Below are 26446 nucleotides of genomic sequence, written 5' to 3'. Positions count from 1 at the left end.
TGGTATCTACCTTTTTTCCCCTCCCCAACCTGATATTGACCTTAATTCCTATTAATTTTGGCCTAGCAAAATTAGGCCAAAAAAAAAATAGATACTATTAAGTATCTATTATCTATTATGTAAATATATTATGAAGAATATTAATTTTTTTCGTCTGTGACCTACCATGTGGTCTAACCTGGGAAATGTCCAGTATGCACTTGAGAAGACTATATTCTGTTGTTGTTAGATAGAGTGCTCTGTATATGTCAGTGAGACCTAGTTTGTCCTGTATTGTTGAAGTCCTCTACTTCGTTACTTATCTTCTACCAAGTAGTTTAATACATTATTATAAATGGGGTATTGAAGTTTCCAACTATTACTATAGAAATGCCTATTTTGTATATGCCTTTCACTCCTTTCAGTTCTGTCATTTTTTGCTTCGTATATTTTCATGGCTTCTTATTAGATGCATAAATATTTATAATTATTATATCTTATTCAAGTACTTAATCCTTTTTAAAATATAATGTCTTTTTTGCCTATACACTTTTTCTCTAGAGTCTATTTTGTCTAAATTAGTATAGTCATCCCTGCTCTCTTCTAGATATTATTAGCTTGGAATATATTTTTGCACCCTTTCATATTCAACACATTTGTGTCTATGGATGTCATGTGAGTCTCTTGGAGATAACATATAGCTGAATCATGTGGTTTATGCACTCTGCCAATCTCTGACTTTTGATTAAAGAGTTTAATACATTTAAATTTAATAAATCACCAAAAGGAGGGACTTATTTCTGTAATTGTGCCATTTGCTTTCTATAAGCCTTTTAGCTTTTTTGTTCCTAATTTCCTGCATTACTTTTTTCTTTTGTGTCTAGTTGATTTTTATAGTGAAATGAATAGTTTCTGCATTATTTCCTTTTTTGTACATTCTACAGCTATTTTGTTTATGGTTACCATTGGGACTACATTTAACTTCCTACAGTCATAGAACTCCAAGTTGAATTAATACCAAATTAACTACAAAAATTGTAGTAGCAAACCACCTGTAATCGAATGATATCTTTTTAAATTGCTTATGAATTTACTTTAAGTGAGATCTTTATTTTTCCACAACAATTTGAGTTACTGTCTCGTGTCCTATTATTTCACCTTGCAAGACTCCCTCAAGTGTTTCTTGCTGCTGAGGTCTCAGTCAGTTCAATCACTCAGTTGTGTCCAACTCTTTGCAACCCATGGACTACAGCATGCCAGATATCCCTGTCCATCACCAACTCCCAGAGCTTACTCAAACTCATGTCCATAGACTTGGAATACCATTCAACCATCTCATCCTCTGTTATCCCCTTCTCCTACCCTTCTGCCTTCAATCATTCTCAGTATCAGGGTCTTTTCCAGTGAGTCAGTGATGCATCAGGTGGCCAAAGTATTGGAGTTTCAGCTTCAGCATCAGTCCTTCCAATGAATATTCAGGATTGATTTCCTTTAGGATTGGCTAATTGGATCTCCTTGCAATCAAAGGGACTCTCAAGAGTCCTTTCTAACAACACAAGTCGAAATCATCAATTCTTCAGCTCTCAGCCTTCTTTATAGTCCAACTCTCACGTTGACACATGGCTGTGGAAAAACCATAGCTTTGACCAGATGGACCTTTGTTGACAAAGTAATGTCTTTGCTTTTTAATATGCTGTCTAGGTTGGTCATAACTTTCCTTCCAAGGAGTAAAAGTCTTTTAATTTCATGGCTGCAGTCACCATCTGCAGTGATTTTGGAGCCCAAAAAGATAAAAACTTTCACTGTTTCCATTGTTTCCCCGTCTATTTTCCATGAGGTGATGGGACCAGATGCCATGATCTTTGTTTTATGAATGATGAGTTTTAAGTTTTTTCACTCTCCTCTTTCAATTCATCAAGAGGCTCTTTAGTTCTTTGCTCTCTGCTATAAGGATGGTGTCATCTGCATAACTGAGATTATTGCTATTTCTCTCCACAATCTTGATTCCAGATTGTGCTTCATCCAGCCCAGCATTTCTCATGATGTCCTCTGCATATAAGTTAAATAAGCAGGGTGACAATATACAGCCTTGACGTACTTCTTTCCTGATTTGGACCCAGTCCATTGTTCCATGTCTAGTTCTAACTGCTGCTTCTTGACAGATTTCTCAGGAGGCAGGTCAGGTAGTCTGGTATTCCTATCTCTTGAAGAATTTTCCACACTTTGTTACGATCCACACAGTCAAAGGCTTTGGCATAGTCAATAAAGCAGAAGTAGTTTTTCTGGAATTCTCTAGCTTTATCATGATACAGTGGATGTTGGCAATTTGATCTCTGATTCCTCTGCCTTTTCTAAATCCAACTTGAACATCTGGAATTTCATGGTTCATGTACTGTTGAAGTCTGAATTGGAGAATTTTGAGCATATCTTTGCTAGCATGTGAGATGAGTGCAGTTGTGCAGTAGTCTGAGCATTCTTTGGCATTGCCTTTCTTTGGGATTGGAATGAAAACTGACCTTTTCCAGTCCTGTGGCCACTGCTCAGTTCTCCAAATTTGCTGGCATATTGAGTGCAGCACTTTCACAGCATCATCTTTCAGGATTTGAAATAGCTCAACTGGAATTCCATCACCTCCATTAGCTTTGTTTGTAGTGGTGCTTCCTAAGGCCTACTTGACTTCACATTCTAGGATGTCTGACTCTAAGTGAGTGATCACACCATCGTGGTTATCTGGGTCATGAAGATCTTTTTTGTACAGTTCTTCTGTGTATTCTTGCCACCTCTTCTTAATATCTTTTGCCTCTGTTAGGTCCATACCATTTCTGTCCTTTATTGAGCCCATCTTTGCATGAAATGTTCCCTTGGTATCTCTAATTTTCTTGAAGACATCTCTAGTCTTTCCCATTCTATTGTTTTCCTCTATTTCTTTGCATTGATCGCTGAGGAAGGCTTTCTTATCTCTCCTTGCCATTCTTTGGAACTCTGTATTCAGGTGGGTATATCTTTCCTTTTCTCCTTTGCCTTTTGCATCTTTTCTTTTCTCAGCTACTTGTAAGGCCTCCACAGACAATCATTTTGCCTTTTTGCTTTTCTTTTTCTTGGAGATGATCTTGATCCCTACCTGCTGTACAATGTCATGAGCCTCCATCCATAGTTTTCAGGCACTCTGTCTATCAGACCTAATCCCTTGAATCTATTTCTCACTTCCACTGTAAGGTATTTGATATAGGTCATACCTGAATGGCCTAGTGGTTTTCCCTACTTTCTTCAAATTACGTCTGAATTTGGCAATAAGGAGTTCATGATCTGAGCCACAGTTGGCTCCTGGTCTTGTTTTTGCTGACTGTATAGGGCTTCTCCATCTTTGGCTGCAAAGAATATAATCAATTTGATTTTGGTATTGACTATCTGGTGATATCCATGTGTAGAGTCTTCTCTTGTGTTGTAGGAAGAGGGTGTTTGCTATGACCAGTGCGTTCTCTTGGCAAAACTCTGTTAGACTTTGGTCTGCTTTGTTTTGTACTCTAAGGCCAAATTTGCCTGTTACTCCAGGTGTCTCTTGAGTGCCTACCTTTGCATCCAGTCCCCTGTAATGAAAAGGGCATCTTTTTTTGGGTATTAGTTCTAGAAGGTCTTGTAGGTCTTCATAGAACCATTCAACTTCAGCTTCTTCAGTGTTACTGGTCGGGGCATAGACTTGGATTAATGTGATATTGAAACCTTGAAATGAACAGAGATCATTCTGTCATTTCTGAGATTGCATCCATGTACTGCATTTCGGACTCGTTTGTTTACTATGATGGCTACTACATTTCTTCTAAGGGATTCTTGCCCACAGTAGTAGATATAATGACCATCTAAGTTAAATTCACCCATCCAATCCATTTTAGTTTGCTGATTCCTGAAATGTTGATGTTCACTCTTGCCATCTCCTGTTTGACCACTTCCAATTTGCCTTGATTCATGGACTTAACATTCCAGGTTCCTATGTAATATTACTCCTTACAGCATCGGACTTTACTTCCATCACCAGTCACATCCACAACTGGGAGTTGTTTTTGCTTTGGCTCCATCTCTTCATTCTTTCTGGAGTTTTTTCTCCAATGATCTCCAGTAGCATATTGGGCACCTACTGACCTGGGAAGTTGATCTTTCAGTGTCCTATCTTTTTGCCTTTTCACGCTGTTCATGGGACTCTCAAGGCAAGAATACGGAAGTGATTTGCTGTTTCCTTCTCCAGTGGACCACGTTTTGTCAGAACTCTCCATCATGACCCATCCATCTTGGGTGGCCCTACACGGCATGGCTCATAGTTTCACTGAGTTAGACAAGGCTGTGGTCCATGTGATCAGATTGGTTAGTTTTCTGTGGTTGTGGTTTTCATTCTGTACCTCCTCTGATGGAGAAGGATAAGAGGCTTATGGAAACTTCCTGCTGGGAGAGACTGACTGTGGGGGATATTGGTTCTTGTTCTGATGGGCAGGGCCATGCTCAGTAAACCTTTTAATCCAATTTTCTGTTGATGGGCAGGGCTGTGTTCCCTCCCTGTTGTTTGACCTGAGGCCAAGCTATGGTGGAGGTAATGCAGATAATGGCGACCTCCTTCCAAAGGTCCTGTGCACACACTGCTACACGCAGTGCCCCCAACCCTGCAGCAGGCCACCACTGACCCACAGTTCTGCTGGAGACCTCTGGACACCACAGGCAAGTCTGGGTCAGTCTCTCGTGGGGTCACTGCTCCTTTCTCCTGGGTCTTGTGTGCACAAGCTTTGGTTTGTGCCCTCCAAGAGCCTGTTTCCCCAGTCCTATGTAAGTTCTGGAGGCTCTATGGTGGGGTTGATAGTGACCTCCTCCAAGAGGGCTTATGCCACACCCAGGTCTACTGCACCCAGAGTCCCTGCGCCTACCGCAGCTCACTGCTGCCCCATTCCCTCCTCAGGAGACACTCAAACAGTTCTGGCTCAGTCTCCGTGAGGTCTCTGGGTCCTGGTGCACACGAGGTTTGTTTTAGCCCTCTGAGCATCTCTGGTGGGTATGGGGTTTGATTCTAAATGCGTTTTCAAAGGTTTCTCCTTTGCCCTTGGATGTGGAGTATCTTTTTTTGGTGGTATCCAACTTTCTCCTGTTGATGGCTGTTCAGCAGTGAGTTATAATTTTGGAGTTCTCAGAGGAGAAGAGGAGTGCACGTCCTTCTGCTCTGCCATCTTGGAGTCAAATACAAATCACACTTCTAGAGCAGGAGAATGAGTATTCATTACCTTGGTTGTCATGTTCAACAGCTATAACCCAAAATATTCTTAAAAGGTAAGAAATTCTCTGAGACATGTCCAGGTTCTCTCTTCCAAAGCACGGCCAGTGCCACACACACCTCATTTCCCCAGGAAAGTTTGTGAGTGTCCAGGAGTCTCCAGTGGAGGTGTGGGTCAACAGTGGCCTAGTGGTCACAGTTTCTCTCCATTTTTATTTCTGGAAAGGTCCTAATTTTTCCATAACTTTTGAAGAACAGTTTTTTCCTGGATAGACGATTTTTGTTTGATTTTTTTTTTTTTTTTCTTTTAGCACTTTGAGTATATACACTTACTGTCTTGGAGTTCTGAGTTCCTAATGAGAAATTTCATAATCTTGTTTAGAATCCTCTCTATGTGATTATTCTATCTCTTTCTTGCAACTTTTAATATTCTCTCTGTCTTTTGAAAGCATGAGTATTATGTGTTTCTTTGAGTTCATCTTAGGGTGCATTGAGATTTTGTCATGTTTATATTCACATCTTTAATCAAATTTGGATAGTTTTCTGCCATTATTTTTTCATACATTCTCTCTGCTCTCTTCTCTGCACTGCCTCCTTCTGAGAGTCCTACGTTGTATGTGTTGGTAGATCTGTTGGTGTTCTGCAGTTCCAAAGATTTCTTAGGCTCTGTTCATTTTTCTTTAGTCTTTTCTCTTTGTGTTTCTCAGAGACACTAATTTCCATTATCCTGCTTCCAAGTTCTCTGATCCTTTCTTCTTTTTGCTCAAATGTGCCTCCCATGGATTTTTAAAGCCCATTATTAATAACAAATGAGGAAACAGACAAAGGATTAATCTCAAAAATATACAAGCAACTCCTGAAGCTCAATTCCAGAAAAATAAACGACCCAATCAAAAAATGGGCCAAAGACCTAAACAGACATTTCTCCATTATTGTACTTTTCAACTCCAGAAGTTCCTTGAGGTTTCTTTCTAGTTCTTCTGCCTCCTGTTTGAGATTTCTATGTTTCACACATGTTCCCTTGACTTCATGATTTCTTCCTTTAGTTCTTTAAACATCCTTAAGCCAGTCATTTTGTTTTTGCTTTTCACATATTACTGAGGGCCTACCCATGGGGGTTAGGCAGGAGCCCTCTGTGAAGACAAAGCAGGCGCCAGTGAAAGGTGGTATTTGACCTCCTTCTGGAGGCAGTTTGTTGGTATGGCCACATTTGTTCTTGTGGCAGTTGGCAGCATGAAGATTTAGGTGAGTGTACACTTGTGGGAGATCATTTGTAGCAATATATTTTGGGACAACCTTGCAGAAAGAAGTTCTCAATGATGCTACCCCACAGGCAAAGCACCAAATGCAAGGTGTATTATTATTTTTTTAATTGTTGATTAATGGCTCTGTGCTGAATATCAGCCTGATGTACAAACTGAAAAATATTTCAGGTCTTTCCTGAGCCATTCCCTAGGCATACACTATTACTTTCTGATTTTCCTGCATGTGCAGTTGCTTTGGAATGTCCTAGTATTTAATGTCTGGCCCCTATAAGGGGAAAAACTGAAGATGAAGTGGGGAAGAAAGGGCACTTGATATGTAAGCCCCTTGAAGTTACTTCATCCAGGGCAGAAGGGGATGACAAGGGTAGGGGGAGGCGTGACAAAGATGGCTACCTCTTTCTTTGTCTGATTATCTGTGATCAGAAGCAGCTATCAGTGATAAGAACACAGATCCTCCTATTTGGAGGACAGGGTCCTTTTTGAACACCTTGGCTCCCACAAGCAACTTGTAAGCTGCTCTGAGAACACACGCAGAGATCCCTGCCGCACTGCTATGGGTGAGGATGGGTAGCTACCACTGTGCCAAGGTAAGAGTTGAAATAGACCAAAATAAGCCAGTTTACCTAAGTCTTCACCTGGACATTGTAAACCATCAAGAGAAGTCAGAGTTCCAAAATAGTGACATCAGGCAGATTCTACCTGTGCAATTGTTATCAAGGTGGGGAGACGGATTCCTGATGCCTCTTAAATTGCCATCATACCAGAAATACACATTATAATCTAGAATCAATGAGTGAGTCTTGTAGAAAAGTCAGCTGGAAGCAGATAGGGTATATTTAACTTAATCAATTAGAAATAATGGAACATTCAGAGAGTATTTATATAGAGAAACCCTGCTAGGCAGTTTGAGGAATGCAAAAAGTTTAGTACATAGATTCTTCCTAAAGAGGTTGTATCCTTCTTGAGAAATACAACATATACAGAGAGGCATCAAAGCATAATAGTAAGTGAGAAGAAGTATAAAATATATAGAATTGCTCACAGTCATTACAGTGAACTTCCAGAAGGAGGAGAGTGTGTTGTGAATGTAAATCATCAGAGAAGATATCACCAAGTAGGCGTATCCCTGTGCTACTCCTAGGAAGGTGAAGACATCCCTCAGAGATACTACAGGTTCAGTTCCAGGCCACCGCAATAGAGCAAGTCAAATGAATTTTTTACATATGTTTGTACTATATCATAGTCTACTAAGTATGTAATGGAATTATGTCTAAAAAAATACATACCTTACTTTTAAAATGGCATATTGCCAGACACTGTTAGGGCTTCCCTGGTGGCTCAGATGGTAAAGAATCTGCCTGCAATGTGGGAGACCTGGGTTCGATCCCCGGGTTGGGAAGATCCCCTGGAGAAGGGGATGGCCATAATCTGAACCTTCAGTGAGTCATAGTAGTAACATTAAATAGCATTGATCACAAATGACCACAACAAACATAATAGTAGTAATAAAGTTTGAAATATGTGATATTTATCAAGATGTGACAAGAGAAATACAGTGAGCAAACATTGTTGGGAAAATGGCCCAAATAAACTTGCTTGATGCAGGGTTGCCACGCACCTTCAGTTTGTTAAAATCTCAAAAAGTTAGGAGCAATTAAATAAGGTGGGTGTGTATTCTGATCTAAAAGATATTAATAAGAGTTAAAATTTACCTAGTACTCACTATGTGCCAGAGACTAACTCATCCAATCCTCAGAACAATCCCATGAGTTATGTAGGGGAAGCATTAAGGAAGCATGAAGGGATCTCCCGGAGAAGGAAACGGCAACCCACTCCAGGATTCTTGCCTAGAGAATCCCGTGGACAGAGGAGCCTGGTGGACTGCTCTCCATAGGGTCGCACAGAGTTGGACACAACTGAAGCGGCTTAGCAGCAGCAGCAAGGGATTACCCAAGCTCAAGTCAGCCATGGAGCTAGAATTTGAATCCAGGCAGGCAAGTTCTAGGGCCCTGATCTCTGCTCAGTCCTTGCTGAGCAAAATGGTGTGAGCAAGAAGTAGAAGTCAGTGTGTGATACACTTGCCAGAGGGAGCAGAGGGCTACGCTGACAAGCATGACTGTAATTTGCACATTTTACTGTAGGCCAAAGTGGGTCCACGTGCAGAAGCTCTTTGATTGATTTGCAGATTTAGGGCATCCATTATACTAAGAAATTTCTCACTCAAATTACTATAGTACAGAAAAACCATCATATAAAACATTTTTTATTATTATATACATCTTGTAATTGCTTAAAGGACATGCTAACATTTTTCTCTCATTTAGTTTTTATCTGATTGGAGCAAAAATTCTATATTGTGAAATTTCTGGAGATACTGTGGCCTGGAGTGATAATCTCCCAATTTGTGAAAGTAAGTATGTCTTCTCTTTAGAATATAGAGCAACAGTTCTCAAACTTTATGACCTCTTTATGCTTTTAAATTAACATTGACACCAAAGAAATTCTCTTCACATGGGTTATGTCTATAGATATTTATTATATTGCAATTAAAAATGAAAAGTTTTTAAAATAATTATTAATTCATTTTTAAGAAGTGTTAGCTGCAATACATATAAATATATGCAGCATATTTTTATAAAAAGTCAAAAATTTCCCAAACAGTGGGAATTGTGTCATTGCTTTATATTTTTGCAAGTTACTTCAATATCTGGTTTAAAGGAACACATTTGGATCTAGTCTACTGGAAATCAAACAGCTGTATATGAAAAATTTAACCATACATCATTGGAATGAAAGTGAAAAATGACAGTAATACTCAGTATTAATGTGAACAACCAATTTGTGAATGGAGATATTTATAAACCATAAAGTATTTTTCAACTAGCACTGAGTTAACTTTTTAATCACAAGTATATTTTAGCATTAAATTGTCAACTTCTTTCATGATGATAAGAGCAAAACTTAGCATGGCCTTGCTGATAAATATGTATTTCATATTTTAGAAAATAAGTTTTTTCTATATTAATGGCTTGAATTTGGGATAATACATATTCACATAGAGGCTTTCTTCTAAATGGATATTGAATTCACAACTGGGGTATATTAATCATATGTTAATGAATTATGTGAAGGCAGTTCATAGGACTTTGCTAATGCTGTCTTAATATTTTACTTTTACTTCATGTCCTTTTTCCTCCCTTTTTAAGCAATTGTGTGTGCAGCACCTGGAAATATAACAAATGGAAGAGTCACCGTTTATAAGGAAGTATATCAATACAGTGAAGTAGTAATGTATAAGTGCAATCCTTCAAATGGACCAGATGAATATTCTCTTATTGGAGAAACCACCCTTATTTGTGTTGATCATAACAAATGGAGCAGTGCCCCGCCAGAGTGTAAAGGTAATAATACTTCCATGTATTTCCTCCTGAATCTAAATACTGTGGAAACACTTCAAAAATATTTTTATCTCCAAGCAAACAAAAGACTCCTGTGTACTTGCTCCTCCTGCCAAATTGACTTCTAATTTAATTTAATATTGTTCAAATCAAATTAAAAGAGTTATAATTGTAGAGTTCCCAACCAGTCACTCAACATGTTCTTGGCATTTCAACTTACACATCATGAACTACTGTGTATATGCATGAGCTAGAACTTTTGGATTTGTTGTTGTTGTTGTTCTTGCTGTTTGTTTGCAAGCATCAGAAAACTCAACATACTGCGGCTTAAGAAATAAGAAAGTTTTATCTTGTAATATAAGATCTCTGAGAGTTTGGGCTACAGGAACATTAAAAGACTAACCTTCTCACTGATAGGATTGTTAAACTCTGGACAAAGCTTATTTTAACAACTTCACGTTAACTAAAAGTGGGGAGACACTGGAGGGGATGTGACTCCTGACAAACGATCCAGTGAATGATTGCAAAATATATATTTTCTCCCAGTGTACATGAGACATTCTGTAATAGCATTTTTAGGTAATATTTCTAACATATTTATTTCCAAAATATTGAAGCTAGTACCAGTACATTGACCTGATCACAATGGGATGAATGTAGAAATCAAACCAAATACTTGAAAAGTGTGCAAGACACTTTTAAATAACCCATGAGTCAAAGAAGCAGTCACAAGGGAAATAGAAACTGTTTTTAATTGATTAACAACTAAAATTTGGTATATTAATATACAAAAATTTGTGGGATACAGCAAAAGTTTTGCAAAAGTTTTGCTCAGGGGATCTTTATAATGTGAAATACTTATGTTGGAAAAACAGAAAAGTCTCAAATCAGTCATCTACGCTTCTACCATTAGAAATTTAAAAAGAAGAGCAAATTAAATCTACAACAAGAAAACAAAAGGAAATATGAAATTGAAAAGAGAAACAAAACAGAGATAATCAAAGAAATCAGCCTGGTTTTTGGAGGATATGGATAAAATAGATAAATCCATAGACAGTCTGACAGGAAAACAAAGATAAAATCACCAATATCAAGATTGAAAAGGAGAACATCATAAAATATCCTATAGACATTTAAAGAATAATAAAGGAAAAAACAAACTACCGTATGCCTATAAATTTGACAACTTAAACCTTCTCACAAAGAGTACTGCAAACCATGTATCCTTACTGGGGAACTCTACCAAACGTTTAAGCCATAAATCGTGGCAGTTCTACACAAAGCCACTGGGCCTCCCCAAGGCTCAGCAGTAGAGAATCCGCCTGCAACGCAGAAGCGCCAGGGGCCATGGGTTCCATCCCTGGGCTGGGAAGATCCTCTTGAGGAGGGCATGGCAACTCACTCTAGTATTCTTGCCTGGAGGATCCCAGGGACAGAGCAGCCTGGGGGCTCCAGTCTGTGGGGTCACAGAGTTGGACACGACTGAAATGACTTAGCATGCATACACACAAACCCAAAGCCTTAAAAAAATACAAGAGGAGAGACTCTTCCACAGTTCATTTCAAGGACAGCATTGCCCTGATGCAAAAACCAGGTGTACAACATAATGATTCTACATTTACATACATAACAAGATGATCACCATGATGTCTAGTTCCCATCTGTCACCATGTAAAATAAGTACAGAATTGTTGACTGTATTGTCTAATCTGTGTATCATAACCTCATAACTTATTTATTTTATAACTAGAAGATTTTGCATTTTAATCCACTTATTTTCCTCCTCTTTCCAGCCACCTGCTCTCTGCCAATCACTAGGTCTCCTTCTATATTCACAAATCTGTTTCCTTTTTGTTTTATTAGTTTATTTGTTTTATTTTGTAGATCCCACATATAACTGAAATCACATGGTGTTTCTCTGACTGACTCATTTCACGTTGCATAATTCCCACTATATCCATCAATGCTGTCGCAAATGGCAAGATTTCATTCTTTTTATGACTAGGTAATATTCCATTTTATATGTACCATATCTTCTTTATTCATTATTCTATCAGGACACTTAGGTTGCTTTCATATCTTAGGTATTGCAAAAAAAAAAAAATGCTGTAATGAAAAAAGGCCTGCACAAATCTTTTCGAATTTTTGTTTTGTTTTCTTTGGGTTAATACCCAGAAGTAAAATTGCTGATCATATGGTAGTTCTATTTCCCTCAGTCTATGGTTCATTTTATTTATTCCTATACAGTATCCTTTGAAGCAAAATTTAGCTATTCTTTAAATGTGTAATAGAATTCATCTGTGAACCCATGGAGTCCTAGATTTTGTTTACTGGAAATTATTTACTAATTCAATTTCATTACTAGTAATTGCTCTATTCCCATTTTCTATTTGGAGAAGGCAATGGCAACCCACTTCAGTACTCTTGTCTGGAAAATCTGATGGGCAGGGAGCCTGGTAGGCTGCAGGCCATAGGATCATTAAGAGTTGAACTTGACTGAGCGACTTCACTTTCACTTTTCACTTTCACGCATTGGAGAAGGAAATGGCAACCCACTCCAGTGTTCTTGCCTGCAGAATCCCAGAGATGGGGGAGCCTGGCGGGCTGCCGTCTATAGGGTCGCACAGAGTCAGACACGACTGAAGTGACTTAGCAGCAGCAGCAGCATTTTCTATTTCTTCTTGACTTAGCATTGGCAGATAATATGTTTTTAGGAATTTATCCATTTATTCCAGGTTTTCCAATTTTGAATATATAATTATTCATAGTATGCTTTTATGATCCTTTGTATTTCTGTGGTATTGATAGTAACTTCTCTTTTATTTTTTATTTTTTTGGATCCTTTCTTTTGTTTCTTGATGAGTATGGCTATATGTTTGTCAATTTTATCTTTTCAACGAACCAGCTCTTATTTTCACTGATTTCCAGTCTCAATTTCATTTATTTTCACTCTTTTCTTTATTATTTTAACCTTCCACAAACTTGCAGAGATGGTTGTTCTATTTTTTATATATAGGTGTAAATTTAGATTGTTTACTTGAGATTATTCTTGTTCTTAAGGTAGGCCTGTATGGCTACAAACTTCTGTCTTAGAACTGTTTTTCCTGTGTTACATAGATTTAGAATGAACTGTTTCTATTTTTGTTAGTCTTAAGATATCTTTTATTTCCTTCCTAATTTCTTCAGTGAACTACTCATCATTTAGTAACATGTTTTTTTGGTCTCCATGTGTTTTTTGCCATTTTTCTTCTGGTAGTTGATTTGTATTTTCATACTATCATGACTGGAAGAGATGTTGGACCACAGATTCAAATGTAAAACCTAAACTCTAAGACTTATGAGAAGACAGAAAATATTTGCGAGTTAGCAGAGATACTTTCAAAAACTTTAAAAGCATTATTCTTTAAAGAAAAAAACAAAAAACAAACAAAAAAAAGACTGAATTTCTTAAAAACTGAGAACTTCTCTCAAAGACACTGTTTGAAGAAAGAAAAAACTTGTCATAGACTGGGAGAAAATATTTGTCAGGAACATTTCTGAATGGACTTCTAGCTATGATGTATAAAGAACTCTCAAAACACAATAAGAAGAAAGCAGCCCAGTTTACACAAAAAGGGGTAACATATTTGGATAGAATTTTTCCCACTGAAGAAGAATGTGGATGTTAAAAAAAGTACATGAAACATTGCTCAATATCATTAATAATAACAGAAATGTAGTTTAAAACCATGATGAGAAACCACTAAGAACTTATTCGAATGCATGAAATTAAAAAGAAAAAATTAACAATTCCATGTTTTGGTGAGGATATGTTATATTTGGGACTCTGATAACACTGCTGATAAGAATGCAAGTGATATGATCATTTGGAACACAATTTAGCAACTTCTCATACAATTAAACATATACTTAAGGTACAATTCAGCTACTCAGGGTAAAATGAAAACATGTACATATAAAATCTGATATGAGAATATTCATAATATCCTTAGTCATAATCATCCTATACTGGAAACAACTCATATGCCCTTGAACTGGTAAATGGAGGAACATCAGTGGTACATGCATATAATTATAATACTCTGCAGGAAAGGATAATGAGCTTTTAATTCAGACAACAGGAATGAATCTCAAATGCATTGTCCTAAGTAAAGTAAGTCAAACTCAGAGGACGTGATTCCGTATGACATTCTGGAAAAGGAACACTATTGCTGCCCCTCAGTTGTGTCCGACTTTGAGACCCCATGCACGGCAGCGCGCTGGGCTTCCCTGTCCTTCACCACCTTCTGGAGCTTGCTCAGACTCATGTCTGTTGAGTCGGTGATGCTGTTCAATCATCTTGTCCTCTGTCATCCGTCCCCTATTCGTCCTACCTTCAATCTTTCTGAGCATCACGGTTGTTTCCAATGAGCCGGCGCTTTGCATTAGGTGGCCAAAGTATTGAGCTTCAGCTTCAGCATCAGTCCTTCTAATGAATATTCAGGACTGAGTTCTTTTAGGATCACTGGTTTGATCTCTTTGCTGTCCAAAGGATTCTCAAGAGTCTATTCCAACACCATACAGTTCAAAAGCATACTTCTTTGGTGCTCAGCCTTCTTTATGGTCCAACTCTCACATCCATACATGACTACTGGAAAAACCATACCTTTGACTAGACGGACATTTGTTGGCAAAGTAATGTCTCTGCTTTTTAATACATGGTCTATGTGTGTCATAGCTTTTCTTCCAAGGAGGAGCATCTTTTAATTTCGTTGCTTCAGTCACCATCTGCAGTGATTTTGGAGCCCAAGAAGATAAACCCCATCACTGTTTCCATTGTTTCCTCATCTATTTGCCATGAAATAATGGGACCAGATGCCATGATGTTCATTTTATAAGTGTTGAGTTTTAAGCCATTTTTTTTCACTCTCCTCTTTCACCTTCATCAAGAGGCTCTTTGGTTCCTCTTCACTTTCTGCCTCAAGGGTGGTGTCATCTGCGTATCTGAGGTTCTTGATATTTCTCCTGGCAATCTTGATTCCAGCTTGTGCTTCATTCAGCCCAGCATTTCTCATGATGTCCTCTGCATATAAGTTAAATAAGCATGGTGATAATATATAACCTTGATGTACTCCTTTTCCTATTTGGAACCAGTCCATTCTTCCAGGTCCAGTTCTAACTGTTCCTCCTTGACCTGCATACAGGTTTCTCAGGAGGCAGGTAAGGTGGTCTGGTATTCCCATCTCTTTAAGAATTTTTTACAGTTTGTTGTGATCCACACAGACAAAGGCTTTGGTGTAGACAATAAAGCAGAAGTAGATGTTTTTCTGGAACTCTTATCTTTTTTTCAATGATCCAGTGGCTCTTGGCAATTTGATCACTGCTTCATTTGCCTTTTCTAAATCGAGTTTGAATATCTGGAAGTTCTTGGTCCATGTATTGTTGAAGGCTCGCTTGGAGAATAATGAGCATTACTTTGCTAATCTGTGAAATGAGTACAATTGTGCATTAATTTGAACATTCTTTGGCATTTCCCTTCTTTGTGATTGGAGTGAAAACTGACCTTTTCCAGTCCTGTGGCCACTGCTGAGTTTTCCAAATTTGCTGGCATATTGAGTGCAGCACTTTCACAGCATCATCTTTTAGGATTTGAAATAGCTCAACTAGATTTCCATCACCTCCACTAGCTTTGTTCATAGTGATGCTTCCTAAAGCCCACTTCACTTCACACTCCAAGATGTCTGGCTTTAGGTGAGTGATCACATCATTGTGACTATCTGGGTCATGAAGATCTTTTTTGTACAGTTCTTCTGTGTATTCTTGCCACCTCTTCTTAATATCTTCTGCTTCTGTTAGATCCATACCATTTCTGTCCTTTATTGTGCCCATCCTTGCATGAAATATTCCCTTGACATCTCTAATTTTCTTGAAGAGATCTCTAGTCTTTCCCATACTATTGTTTTCCTCTATTTCTTTGCACTGATCACTGAGGAAGGCTCTCTTATCTCTCCTTGCTATTCTTTGGAACTCTGCATTCAAATGGCTATCTTTCCTTTTCTCCTTTGCCTTTCACTTCTTTTCTCAGCTATTTGTAAGGCCTCATCAGACAGCCATTTTGCCTTTTTGCATTTCTTTTCCTTGAGGATGGTTTTGATCACCACCTCTTGTACAATGTCAAGAACCATAATTCTTCAGGCACTCTGTCTATCAAATATGATTCCTTGAATCTATCTGTCACTTCCACTGTATAATCGTAAGGTATTTGATTTAGGTCATACCTGAATGGTCTAGTGGTTTCCCCTACTTTCTTCAATTTAAATCTGAATTTTGCAATAAGGAATTCATGACCTGAGCAACAGTCAGCTCCTGGTCTTTTTTTTTTTTCTTCTTCTTTTTTTAGCTGACTGTATAGAGCTTCTCCATCTTTGGCTTCAAATAATATAATCAATCAGTATTGACTATCTGGTGATGTCCATGTGTAGAGTCGTCTCGTGTGTTGTTGGAAGATGGTGTTTGCTATGACCAGTGCATTCTCTTGGCAAAATTCGGTTAGACTTTGCCCTGCTTCATTCTGTACACCAAACCCAAGCTTGCCTATTACTCCAGGTATCTCTTGACTTCCTACTTTTGCATTCCAGTCCCCTATGATGAAAAGGACATATCTTTTTTTGGTGTTAGTTTTAGAAAGTCTTATAGGTCTTCATAGAGCCATTCAACTTCAGCTTCTTCAGCATTAGTGGTTGGGGCATAGACTTGGATTACTGTGATGTTGAATGGTTTGCCTTGGAAATGAACAGAGGTCATTCTGTCATTTTTGAGATTTGCACCCAAGTACTGCATTTCAGACTCTTTTGTTGACTATGATAGCTACTCCAATTCTTCTAAGAGATTCTTGCCCACAGTAGTAAATATAATGTTCTTCTGAATGAAATTCACTCATTCCAGTCCATTTTAGTTCACTGATTCCTAAATTGTTGATGTTCACTCTTGCCATCTCCTGTTTGACCACCTCCAATTTACCTTGATTCATGGACCTGACATTCCAGGTTCCTATGCAGTATTGTTCTTACATTATCGGGCTTTACTTTCAACTCCAATCACATCCACTACTGGGCATGTGTTTTTGCTTTGCCTCAGCCTCTTCATTCTTTCTGGAGCTATTTTTGTTTTTCTCCAGTAGCATATTGGGCACCTGATGACCAAACAACACTATAGGGATGGAAAATTGATCAGTGGTAGGCTGGTTGAGGAAGACAGAGTTATTAGTGGGTATTGCTTACAAAGTGGCATGAGGAAATTTGGTGAAGGGGTAGGGAAACTTTCTACGTCTTTATTGCATTGGTAATACATGATTATTGGCATGTATTAAACAGCAAGCAGTTATACACTTTTACTGTTTAACTGTATGTAATACAGTTAAAACTTAACATTCAGAAAACTAAGATCATGGCATCCGGCCCGATCATTTCATGGCAAATAGATGGAGAAACAATGGAAACAGTGAGAGAATTTATTTTTTGGGGGGTGCAAAATCACTGCACATGGTGACTGCAGCCATGAATTTAAAAGATGCTTGCTCCTTGGAAGAAAAGATATGACCAACCTAGACAACATATTAAAAAGCAGAGACGTTACTTTGCCAACAAAGGTCCATCTAGTCAAAGCTATTGTTTTCCCAGTAGTCATGTATGGGTGTGAGAGTTGGACTATCAAGAAGGCTGAGTGCAGAAAAATTGATGCTTTTGAAGTGTGGTGTTGGAGAAGATTCTTGAGAGTCCCTTGGACTGCAAGGAGATCCAACCAGTCCATCCTAAAGGAAATCAGTCCTGAATATTCATTGGAAAGACTGATGCTGAAGCTGAAACTCCAATATTTTGGCCACCTGATGCGAAGAACTGACTCATTGGAAAAGACCCTAATTCTGGGAGGGATCAAGGGCAGGAGGAGAAGGGGACGACAGGAGATGAGATGGTTGGATGGCATCACCAACTCAATGGACATGAGTTAGTTTGAGTAAGTGCTGGGAGTTGGTGATGGACAGGGAAGCCTGGCGTGCTGCAGTCCAAGGAGTCACAAGGAGTTGGACACGACTGAGCGACTGAACTGAACTGAAACCTAACTTAAAGAAAATCATTAGCACAAGTTTCAGCAGTGTAGCACAACAGAGAAAAGATCAGTGAACCTGGAGTCAATACAATATAAATGTCACATGATTTCAAAAGAAATATTACATGAGAGAGAGAAACTTGTACACCTGTGGAAGAGTAGCAACGAGTAAACGTACATGTAATTGGAGTGTCATAGAAAAAGGACAGTATAGACAATTATTTGTCTGTCTGTTTTATAGTGGAGTATAGTCGCTTTACAATGTTGTGTTAGTTTCTACTACCTGGCAAGTGAATCAGATGTGTGTGTGTGTGTGTGTGTGTGTGTGTGTGTGTCTGTGTGTGTGTATACACATATATATCCACTATTATTTAGATATTCTTCCCATTTACATCACCCAGAGCATTGAGTAGAGTTACCTTTGTTATACAGGAGTTTTTCATTAGTTATCTCTTGTATACATAATAGAGTATATATGTCAATCCCAATCTCCCAGTTCGTTCTACCCCTGTTTTCCCTCTGGTACCCATGGGTTTGTTCTCTACTGATTTTTTATTCTCTATTATTTGAATTTGATCCACAACATTCACCCCAGAGATCCACCCCAGGGAATTAATTGACCCTAGCAGGATAAATAACTTTTGAAAATTTACCAAAGAATCCTCATTAGACTAAAAACTAAAGGAAAAAGCTGCCCGTAAGAGGGCAAAAGAGCATATTACATTCTTTCTTCCTCACCTCAAAGAAAAAGTAATAGTTGACTTCTCTCAAGAAACTGTGAAGAGCAGAAGACAATAACTTCTGTTAATGTGCGGAAAGAAAGATAAAGCACTTCTCCTAGAATTCCCTCTCAAGGAGAAATCTTTCAAAAGTGAAGCTAAAATAAATGAAAACAGTTTCAGATAAAGAAGAGCTAAGAGAATTTGTCATTAGGCAACCTGAACTAAAAGAATTGATAAGTTCTCCTGGCTGAACAAAAATTATACCTAATGAAAATTCAGATCCACAGGAAAGGAGAAAACATCTTTCTGGTTTAAAAGGCTATATTTCTGTGCTCGCTTCAGTGGCACATATACTCAAAGGTTATATTTCTGGCCCTCATCTGTTGTTCAGATTAATCTCCTAAAATGTTCTCTTGAACTCACTGCCCTGCCCAGTGTTTTTTCGGATTTGTTTTGTTTCCAAATTCTGCAAAACCCATTAGTAGATCTGAAGTCAATCTAGAGGGCCCTGACCTTTAATTTACTTCTGGAGAAGTAGAGTAGAATGGAATCTACCACAGTACACTGTTGTGAGTGCTAAATATTAACTTCTAGCGTTATCTCAGGCGTATGTGCTTGCATACTGATTTAACACTTAAAATGTGTTTTAAAACTTAAAACGTGTTGATCTCTGGGATTACAATCCAAAATGTTTGGAAAACACTGCCCTAACTCCACTGACCTTTGTATTTCTTGAACATCCCAGTTCCTGTATGTTGCTGCCACCTGAGAACTTTCTATTTCCTTTTTTTTCCCCCAATGGCTAACTTCTTTTAAGTTTGTACTCAACTATTATTACCTTCTCAAAAAACTCCTTACTACATTTCTAAAAGAACATGGTGCTGTAATTATGTTAGCATGACCTGAAAAAAATCCTAGCATTAAAGAACATCAAAAGTCAGTTTTGAACTTACCCTATGTTTATATCTGGTAGTCAGACTTTTCTCAATACATGTCAATACTGGAAAAAAAGGTAGGAAAGCCAACAACTATCATGATAGACTGTTTTGGTAGAAAAACATTATTAGATTTCTCTACATCTGTTTCCCTGGAATTCAAAGGCACAGAGTCTTGTGTTGTTTTATTTATTTTTTTTCAATTAACATCTTGCCTTTCATTCCTCATTTCTTCCTTTCTACTGGAAATTATCATTTGCACTAGATATTTGGTCTGATATGAAAGCAGGCTTTCAGTAATTATGGAATTTCTTCACTTTTCAGTGGTCAAATGTGACTATCCAATTGTCGAACATGCAGCAATAGCATCAGGAGTTAGGAGAAAATATTACTACAACGCCCAAGTTGTGTTTCAGTGTCATGATGATTTTTACCTTCATGGGAGCAGCATAGTTGTCTGCGGTGCAAACGGTACCTGGGAGCCTGAGCTACCAAAGTGTACTAAAGGTATGAAGGTGTCTGTTTCCTTTTTCTTTTTTAAAAGATTTTATTTTTTCCACAATAGATTTCAATGATATAGAGCAATTGGAAAGGAACAGTTTTAGTACTTATGTCTGTCTTGTATTCATTTCCATGCTACATGTTTGACTTCTAATTCACAAAGAAACTTGTTTTGATTTTCCTTTTATAGACTCAGCATGTTGCATACATCACACAGATGCATAAATTTCTCTTGTTCAACATCTTTACATGTAAAATGGATAGCAAAGATTTTTTAGTGTAAATTAAAGTGTTAGTAACTCAGTTGTGTCCAACCTTTTGCAACCCCATGATGGACTGTAGCCCACCAGGCTCCTCTGTCCGTGGAAAACTCCACATAAGAATAGAGGAGTGGGTTGCCATTCTCTTCTGCAGTGGGTCTTTCTGATCCAAGGAGTGAACCCGGGTTTGCGTTACAAGCAGATCCTTTACCATCTGAGCCACCAGGGAAGCCCGAATTAAAACATGTGCACTTTTACCTAAATAAGCATGAAAAGGATAATTCACATAAGTGAATATTAGTAGAAAGCAATAAATCCCAAGTGATTAAATGAGTTTACATGTGTTTTTTGTTTGTTTTCCAGAAGCAATTGCTACCACGACGGTGTCTACAACTTCCAGTGCCTCAGGTTTCATAAAGTCCTGCTTATATTTGTCAATATCCTTTAAATTCCTTGTGATTTTTTAAAATCCTTTAAAAGTCTGGTGATTTACACTCACCAGAACTTTTAGTAATAAAAGGAGGAAGAATGTATTTATAGCCATTTTTGCTATTATACTTACTGAATCTAACATTATAGGTCATAGTCCACAGATATAAACAGGTTTGTAAACTTAGGTAATTTATATAAACTTGTTTACGTACATGTGTAATGATTGAATGCCTTCCTCGCTGTGTGATATTAAAGTTAACAGTGGGATGCATTTAAAGCACTTGGCACAGTGTCTGGTGTCTAGAAAGCTCTTAAAGGTCACTCACCTAATTTACAGTTTCATTAGAGTCAATATTAATGTAGAAATCAATATTAATTAAGGTCCACGGCTTCTGTTTTTTAATATGTATGTTTTCTGTGTCATCAACATTGATAATTTATTCATTGTAAAAGTGATCTGTTGACACCTGTACAGGGTATCATCCGGGTTCAGGAATGTGTTTTTCATTTTCCTGCCAACGACCAGTTTGGTTCTTTTTATAGAGTACAATCTTAACTGGGAAATTTCTACTGTCTCTAGAACAAGATTTGTGTTTCTACTCCCCATCCCAGCCTAACCACCTCATGCAATTATTTTTTTCTCTTTACTGGCTTTTATTTTTTTGGCAACAGAAAGGGAATTGTATAACAATGGAAGGGCAGCCAAAGTCCTTACTTGTAGAAATGCAATGGAGGATCTCTGCAGGGTCTCCTGAGCAGCCGCTCTGCCTAAGACTTGAGAGGCTATTTTGATATGGTGAAAGGAATTGTCTTCCTGAGTCCAGGCTGTTGTCTTCGGCTTCTTCTTTTTGGATGCAACAGAAGCCAGCGAACAGTGGCAAGAGCATTAGCCCGAGCAGAACGCTCTGCTTACTCAAGTAACATCACTTCTGTGGTTTCTAGTTTCTCACTGTTGAATGACTCAAACAAATGTCCATCACTGGCTTCCAATGCGTTTACTTCCTACTGTCAAATAATTTTAAGGATTCAGGGGAATTATTCATATTAGCATGGTAATTAGAGCACCTTTTTATAATTCCTGTAAGCCGGGTACTCTGTGACCTCCTCCCGTACCTTGGGGGTTGCCGTGAAGTTCTGTGGAGAAAGCAGTGTCCATGGATGATACATAAGGATTGCACAAGAAGTCTACACTCATTGACACCCGTGTTTCCTCACATGGCCCTAGTGGGAATATGCACTGTGGTATGTTATGCTTATTGATACGCTCTTTTGAGAGTTGACCATAAGCATCTCATAAAGAATTTCTAAAACATGTATTCAGTTTAGCATTGGAAATGACAGGAGAATTGTGAGGACAAGTTTATAGAGGTGATAAACTATAGGGATTTTGTTTTAAATATCATAAATCAAAGTTCCTTGTGAGGTTTTCAGTCATTTTTTATCAGTAAGAGAGTATGAAGAGCATCATTAGTGACATATAATGTTGACAAGGTAGATCTAATTACGTGAATGTGAAAAAATTGGGACAAATATGAAGTGACAAACTAAGAATACAAATTACATAATATGATACTATGTGGATGGTATTCTTTTAAGATTTTTAAACTTATTCGGGACACATAATTTCTATGATTTATTATTTGTTAATTTCCAGGGTTTCTACTATGTAATATAGAGTCATAGTACATATTCTTAGGCATACATTTGAATGTACTTGCATAAATATATATTTAGGTTAACTTCCCAGAAATAGAATAGCATAGTTTGGAAAGTATGCGTATTTTCATTCTGAGAAGAAATTCATTTTGAGAAATAATTTTCTTAAAAATGAAAATAATCAAAGTTAATTCTACAATTTTGTATTGATGAGACTGGTGAATTGAATCAAAATAGATTTTTCCAGGTCCTCAAACAACTACAGCTCCAGAGTCAAGTCCTACAGGTTCAGTGCCTCTTTATCTTGCTAACATCGTTTCGAACTTAATAAGATGATGGGTGAAAAGTAATGTCATGTACTAATTTGTATATTGAAATTATCAGTGAAGCTAAAATGTTTTGGTTTACAGTAACTTATGTTGGTCTTTTGTTCACTTTTCTATGTGATTTCTGAAATATTTTTCATGTTGATGTAGCAAAGCTCATTATAAGTTAAAATCCTTTTAACAGGAAGCAGAATTTTCCTCTAGTTTGTCATTATTAAAAGTCAATTTTCTTTGAAGTTTTTATACTATTAAAAATAGATTGCTTAAAAAAAATTGCTTTGTGTACGTTTTGACTAGATTAGCACACTAATCTGAGGGACTTCCCAGGTGGCTCCCAGTGGTAAAGAATCCACCTGCCCCTGCAGGGGATGTGAATTCAGTCCCTGGGTCGGGAAGATCCCCTGGAAGGGGAAATGGCAACCCACACCGGTATTCTTGCCTGGAAAACCCCATGGACAGAGGAATCTGGCGGGCTACGGTCCATCGGGTAGCAAAGAGTTATATACGCCTGAGTGACTGAACATGCACACGCGCTAACATGGATTTATTAAATTTCAGATATTACAAAAGCATACATAGTGAAAAGATTGGTCCTCCACTTCTTTCTCTCATCTAATTACTAAAATTAATATCTGTATAGTTTAGGGAGTCTTTTTAATCTACTTCTACGCATAAACATTCTTATTTGTGTCGGTTTACATATTTGGCTTTATTCCTATCCAAAAATGTCATCATGCTGTTCTTATTTTTCTGAAACTTGCACTTTTTCCACTTAATGTCTTGGATTGGAGCTTCAGTTAGATTTACTCCCATCTTTTTATATGATTTTAATATGTACCATATTTCTCTTGACTTTTCTATCAGTGGTCATTTAAATGTACAGAATATTTATATTAATAGGAAGTTGGATGTGTTGATGTGTTCCCTAATGGCTAAGAGTGTTGTGTTTTTCTTATAAAAGCGTCAGGTCTTCTGCATGGTGAAATTACATAAACGTTGCCATCATAGTGCTTATGTGATTGCATCAAATCATTGATTTATCTCACCTTCTTTAGGGTATCTGAAATGAGATTGGGTTTCTCTTTATTCCACTTACTTTCAACCAGTGTGAAGTAGCACCATTTGTTGAGTAAGTCCTTTTCTTTCCAGCTTTGTTAAAGTACAAGTTTTTATCACACATTAAATTCATATATGATGTGATCTTTTTGTTCCCTTGAATTCTGCCCATTCCTGCCCCAGCACCAAATCAATGGTTTGATTACAGAACGATGATATGTTTTAATATCTGGCAGAATACTTCCTTTTCAGATGCTCAGGCTACACTCTGTACTAATTCTTCTAAACCAACTTCTATTTTATTTTATTGACAATTTTAGCTAATTTAATGGTACATTTCAGTGGCATTATGTATAATCACATTATTGTACAAACATTACTACCATCTGTCTCTAAAACCTTTAATCACCTCAAAATGAACATTATACCTATGAAACAATAACTCTCAATTCTCCCTCCTCCCAGCCATGTTAACCACTGCCTATTTTATATGTTGATTAATTTGACTGTTCTACATACTGCATAGACTTGGAATCACTTCTGGATTATTTCACTTAGCATAGTGTTTTCAAGGTTCTTCCATCTTGTAACATGTATCAGAACTTTATTTCTTATATGACTTGGTAATATTTCTTCATATATACCACAATTCCTTAATTTATTCATTTGTTGAAAGACCCTTTGTTTGACTATGTCAAAGTCTTTGACTGTGTGGATCACAATAAACTGTGGAAAATTCTGAAAGAGTTGGGACTACCAGACCACCTGACCTACCTCTTGAGAAACCTGTATGCAGGTCAAGAAGCAACAGTTAGAACTGGACATGGAACAACAGACTGATTCCAAACAGGAAAAGGAGTACGTCAAGGCTGTATGTTGTCACCCTGCTTGTTTAACTTATATGCAGAGTACATATGAGAAACACTGGGTTGGATGAAGCACAAGCTGGAATCAAGGTTGCCGGGAGAAATATCAATAACCTCAGATATGCAGATGACACCACCTTTATGGCAGAAAGTGAAGAACTAAAGAGCCTCTCGATGAAAGTGAAAGAGGAGAGTGAAAAAGTTGGCTTAAAGCTCAACATTCAGAAAACTAAGATCATGGCATCTGGTCCCATTACTTCATGGCCAATAGATGGGGAGACAGTGGAAACAGTGACAGACTTTATTTTTGGGGGGCTCCAAAATCACTGCAGATGGTGATTGCAGCCATGAAATTAAAAGACGCTTACTCCTTGGAAGAAAAGTCATGATCAACCTAGACAGCATATTAAAAAGCAGAGAGATTATTTTGCCAACAAAGGTCCATCTAGTCAAAGTTATGGTTTTTCCAGTAGTTATGTATGGATGTGAGAGTTGGACTATAAAGAAAGCTGAGTGCCGAAGAATAGATGCTTTTGAATTGTGATGTTGGAGAAGACTCTTGAGAGTCCCTTGGACAGCAAGGAGATCCAGCTAATCATTGGCCACCTGATGCAAAGAATTGACTCATTGGAAAAAACCCTAATGTTGGGAAAGATTGAAGGTGGGAGAAGGGGACAACAGAGGATGAGATGCTTGGATGGTGTCACCGACTCAATGGACATGAGTTTGTGTAAGCTCTTGGAGTTGATGATGGACAGGGAACCCTGGAGTGCTGCAGTCCATAGGGTCTCAGGAGTTGGACACGACTGAGTGACTGAACTAAACTGAACTGAATATTTCTTCGTATATACCACAATTCTTTAATTCACTCATTTGTTGAAAGACCCTTTGTTTCCACCTTTTGGCCATTCTGAATAATTCTACTCTGAACAGTGGCATTCAGGTATCTGAGTCCCTATTTTTAATTTTGGTGGTTATATACCTAGGAATAGAATTGCTGTGTTACATAATAGTACTTTGGGCTTCTCTGATAGCTTAGATGGTAAAGAGTCTGCCTGCAATGTAGGAGACCCAGGTTTGATCCCTGGGTCAGGAAGATCCCCTAAAGCAGGGAATGACTACCCACTCCAGTATTCTTGCCTGGAGAATTCCATGGACAGAGGAGTCTTGTGGGCTACCATCCAGGGATGGCAAACTGTCTGACATGGCTGAGTAAGTAATACTTTCACTTTTTTTTCATAGTATTACTATGCTTATTTATTTTTTTGAGGAACAACCAGGGAATCTTCTGCAGTGGCTGCACAATGTTACATTCCCTCCAGTGATGCACAAAAGTTTCAATTTCTCCCCCTTTTTGCCAGTACTTGTTGTCTTTCTTTTTTTCTTTTCTTTTTTTGATAAAAGCCATACCAGTATATGTGAAGTATTATCTCATTGTGCTTTTTCTTTGCATTTCTATATTTATTAGCAGATGATCATCTTTTCATGTGCATATTATTGGTCTTTTGTATATCTTCTTTGGAGAAATATCCATTCAAGTCCTTTGCCCATGTTTTAGTTTAATTTTCTTCAATTCTTATAAGCTCATAATACATTGTGGAGGTTAACCCCTATCAGATATGTAGCGCAGTTCCCTCCCATTCTGTGGACCGCTTTCTCTCTGATGACAGTGTTCCCTTCTTAAACAGCAGTGTTTGGATTTGATGAAACCCTGTGT

At 37.8% G+C, this 26446-nt stretch overlaps 1 protein-coding gene across 1 annotated transcript in view; it reads left to right on the top strand.

The window, feature by feature from the left end:
- The window catches only part of LOC136169482 (membrane cofactor protein-like), a 39270-nt gene extending 16266 nt beyond the window's left edge, over positions 1–23004 (top strand). The window contains exons 4-7 of the mRNA XM_065937251.1: positions 8817–8902; positions 9699–9893; positions 19957–20139; positions 20757–23004. Coding sequence (XP_065793323.1) covers positions 8817–8902; positions 9699–9893; positions 19957–20139; positions 20757–20860 — 568 coding nt within the window. The 3' untranslated portion in view covers positions 20861–23004. The remainder of the gene's footprint in view (positions 1–8816; positions 8903–9698; positions 9894–19956; positions 20140–20756) is intronic.
- The last annotated feature ends 3442 nt before the right edge of the window (positions 23005–26446 follow it).

Source organism: Muntiacus reevesi, chromosome 5, assembly GCF_963930625.1.
Source record: "Muntiacus reevesi chromosome 5, mMunRee1.1, whole genome shotgun sequence".
Taxonomy (NCBI): domain Eukaryota; kingdom Metazoa; phylum Chordata; class Mammalia; order Artiodactyla; family Cervidae; genus Muntiacus; species Muntiacus reevesi.
This window is presented reverse-complemented; position numbering and strand designations above follow the sequence as displayed.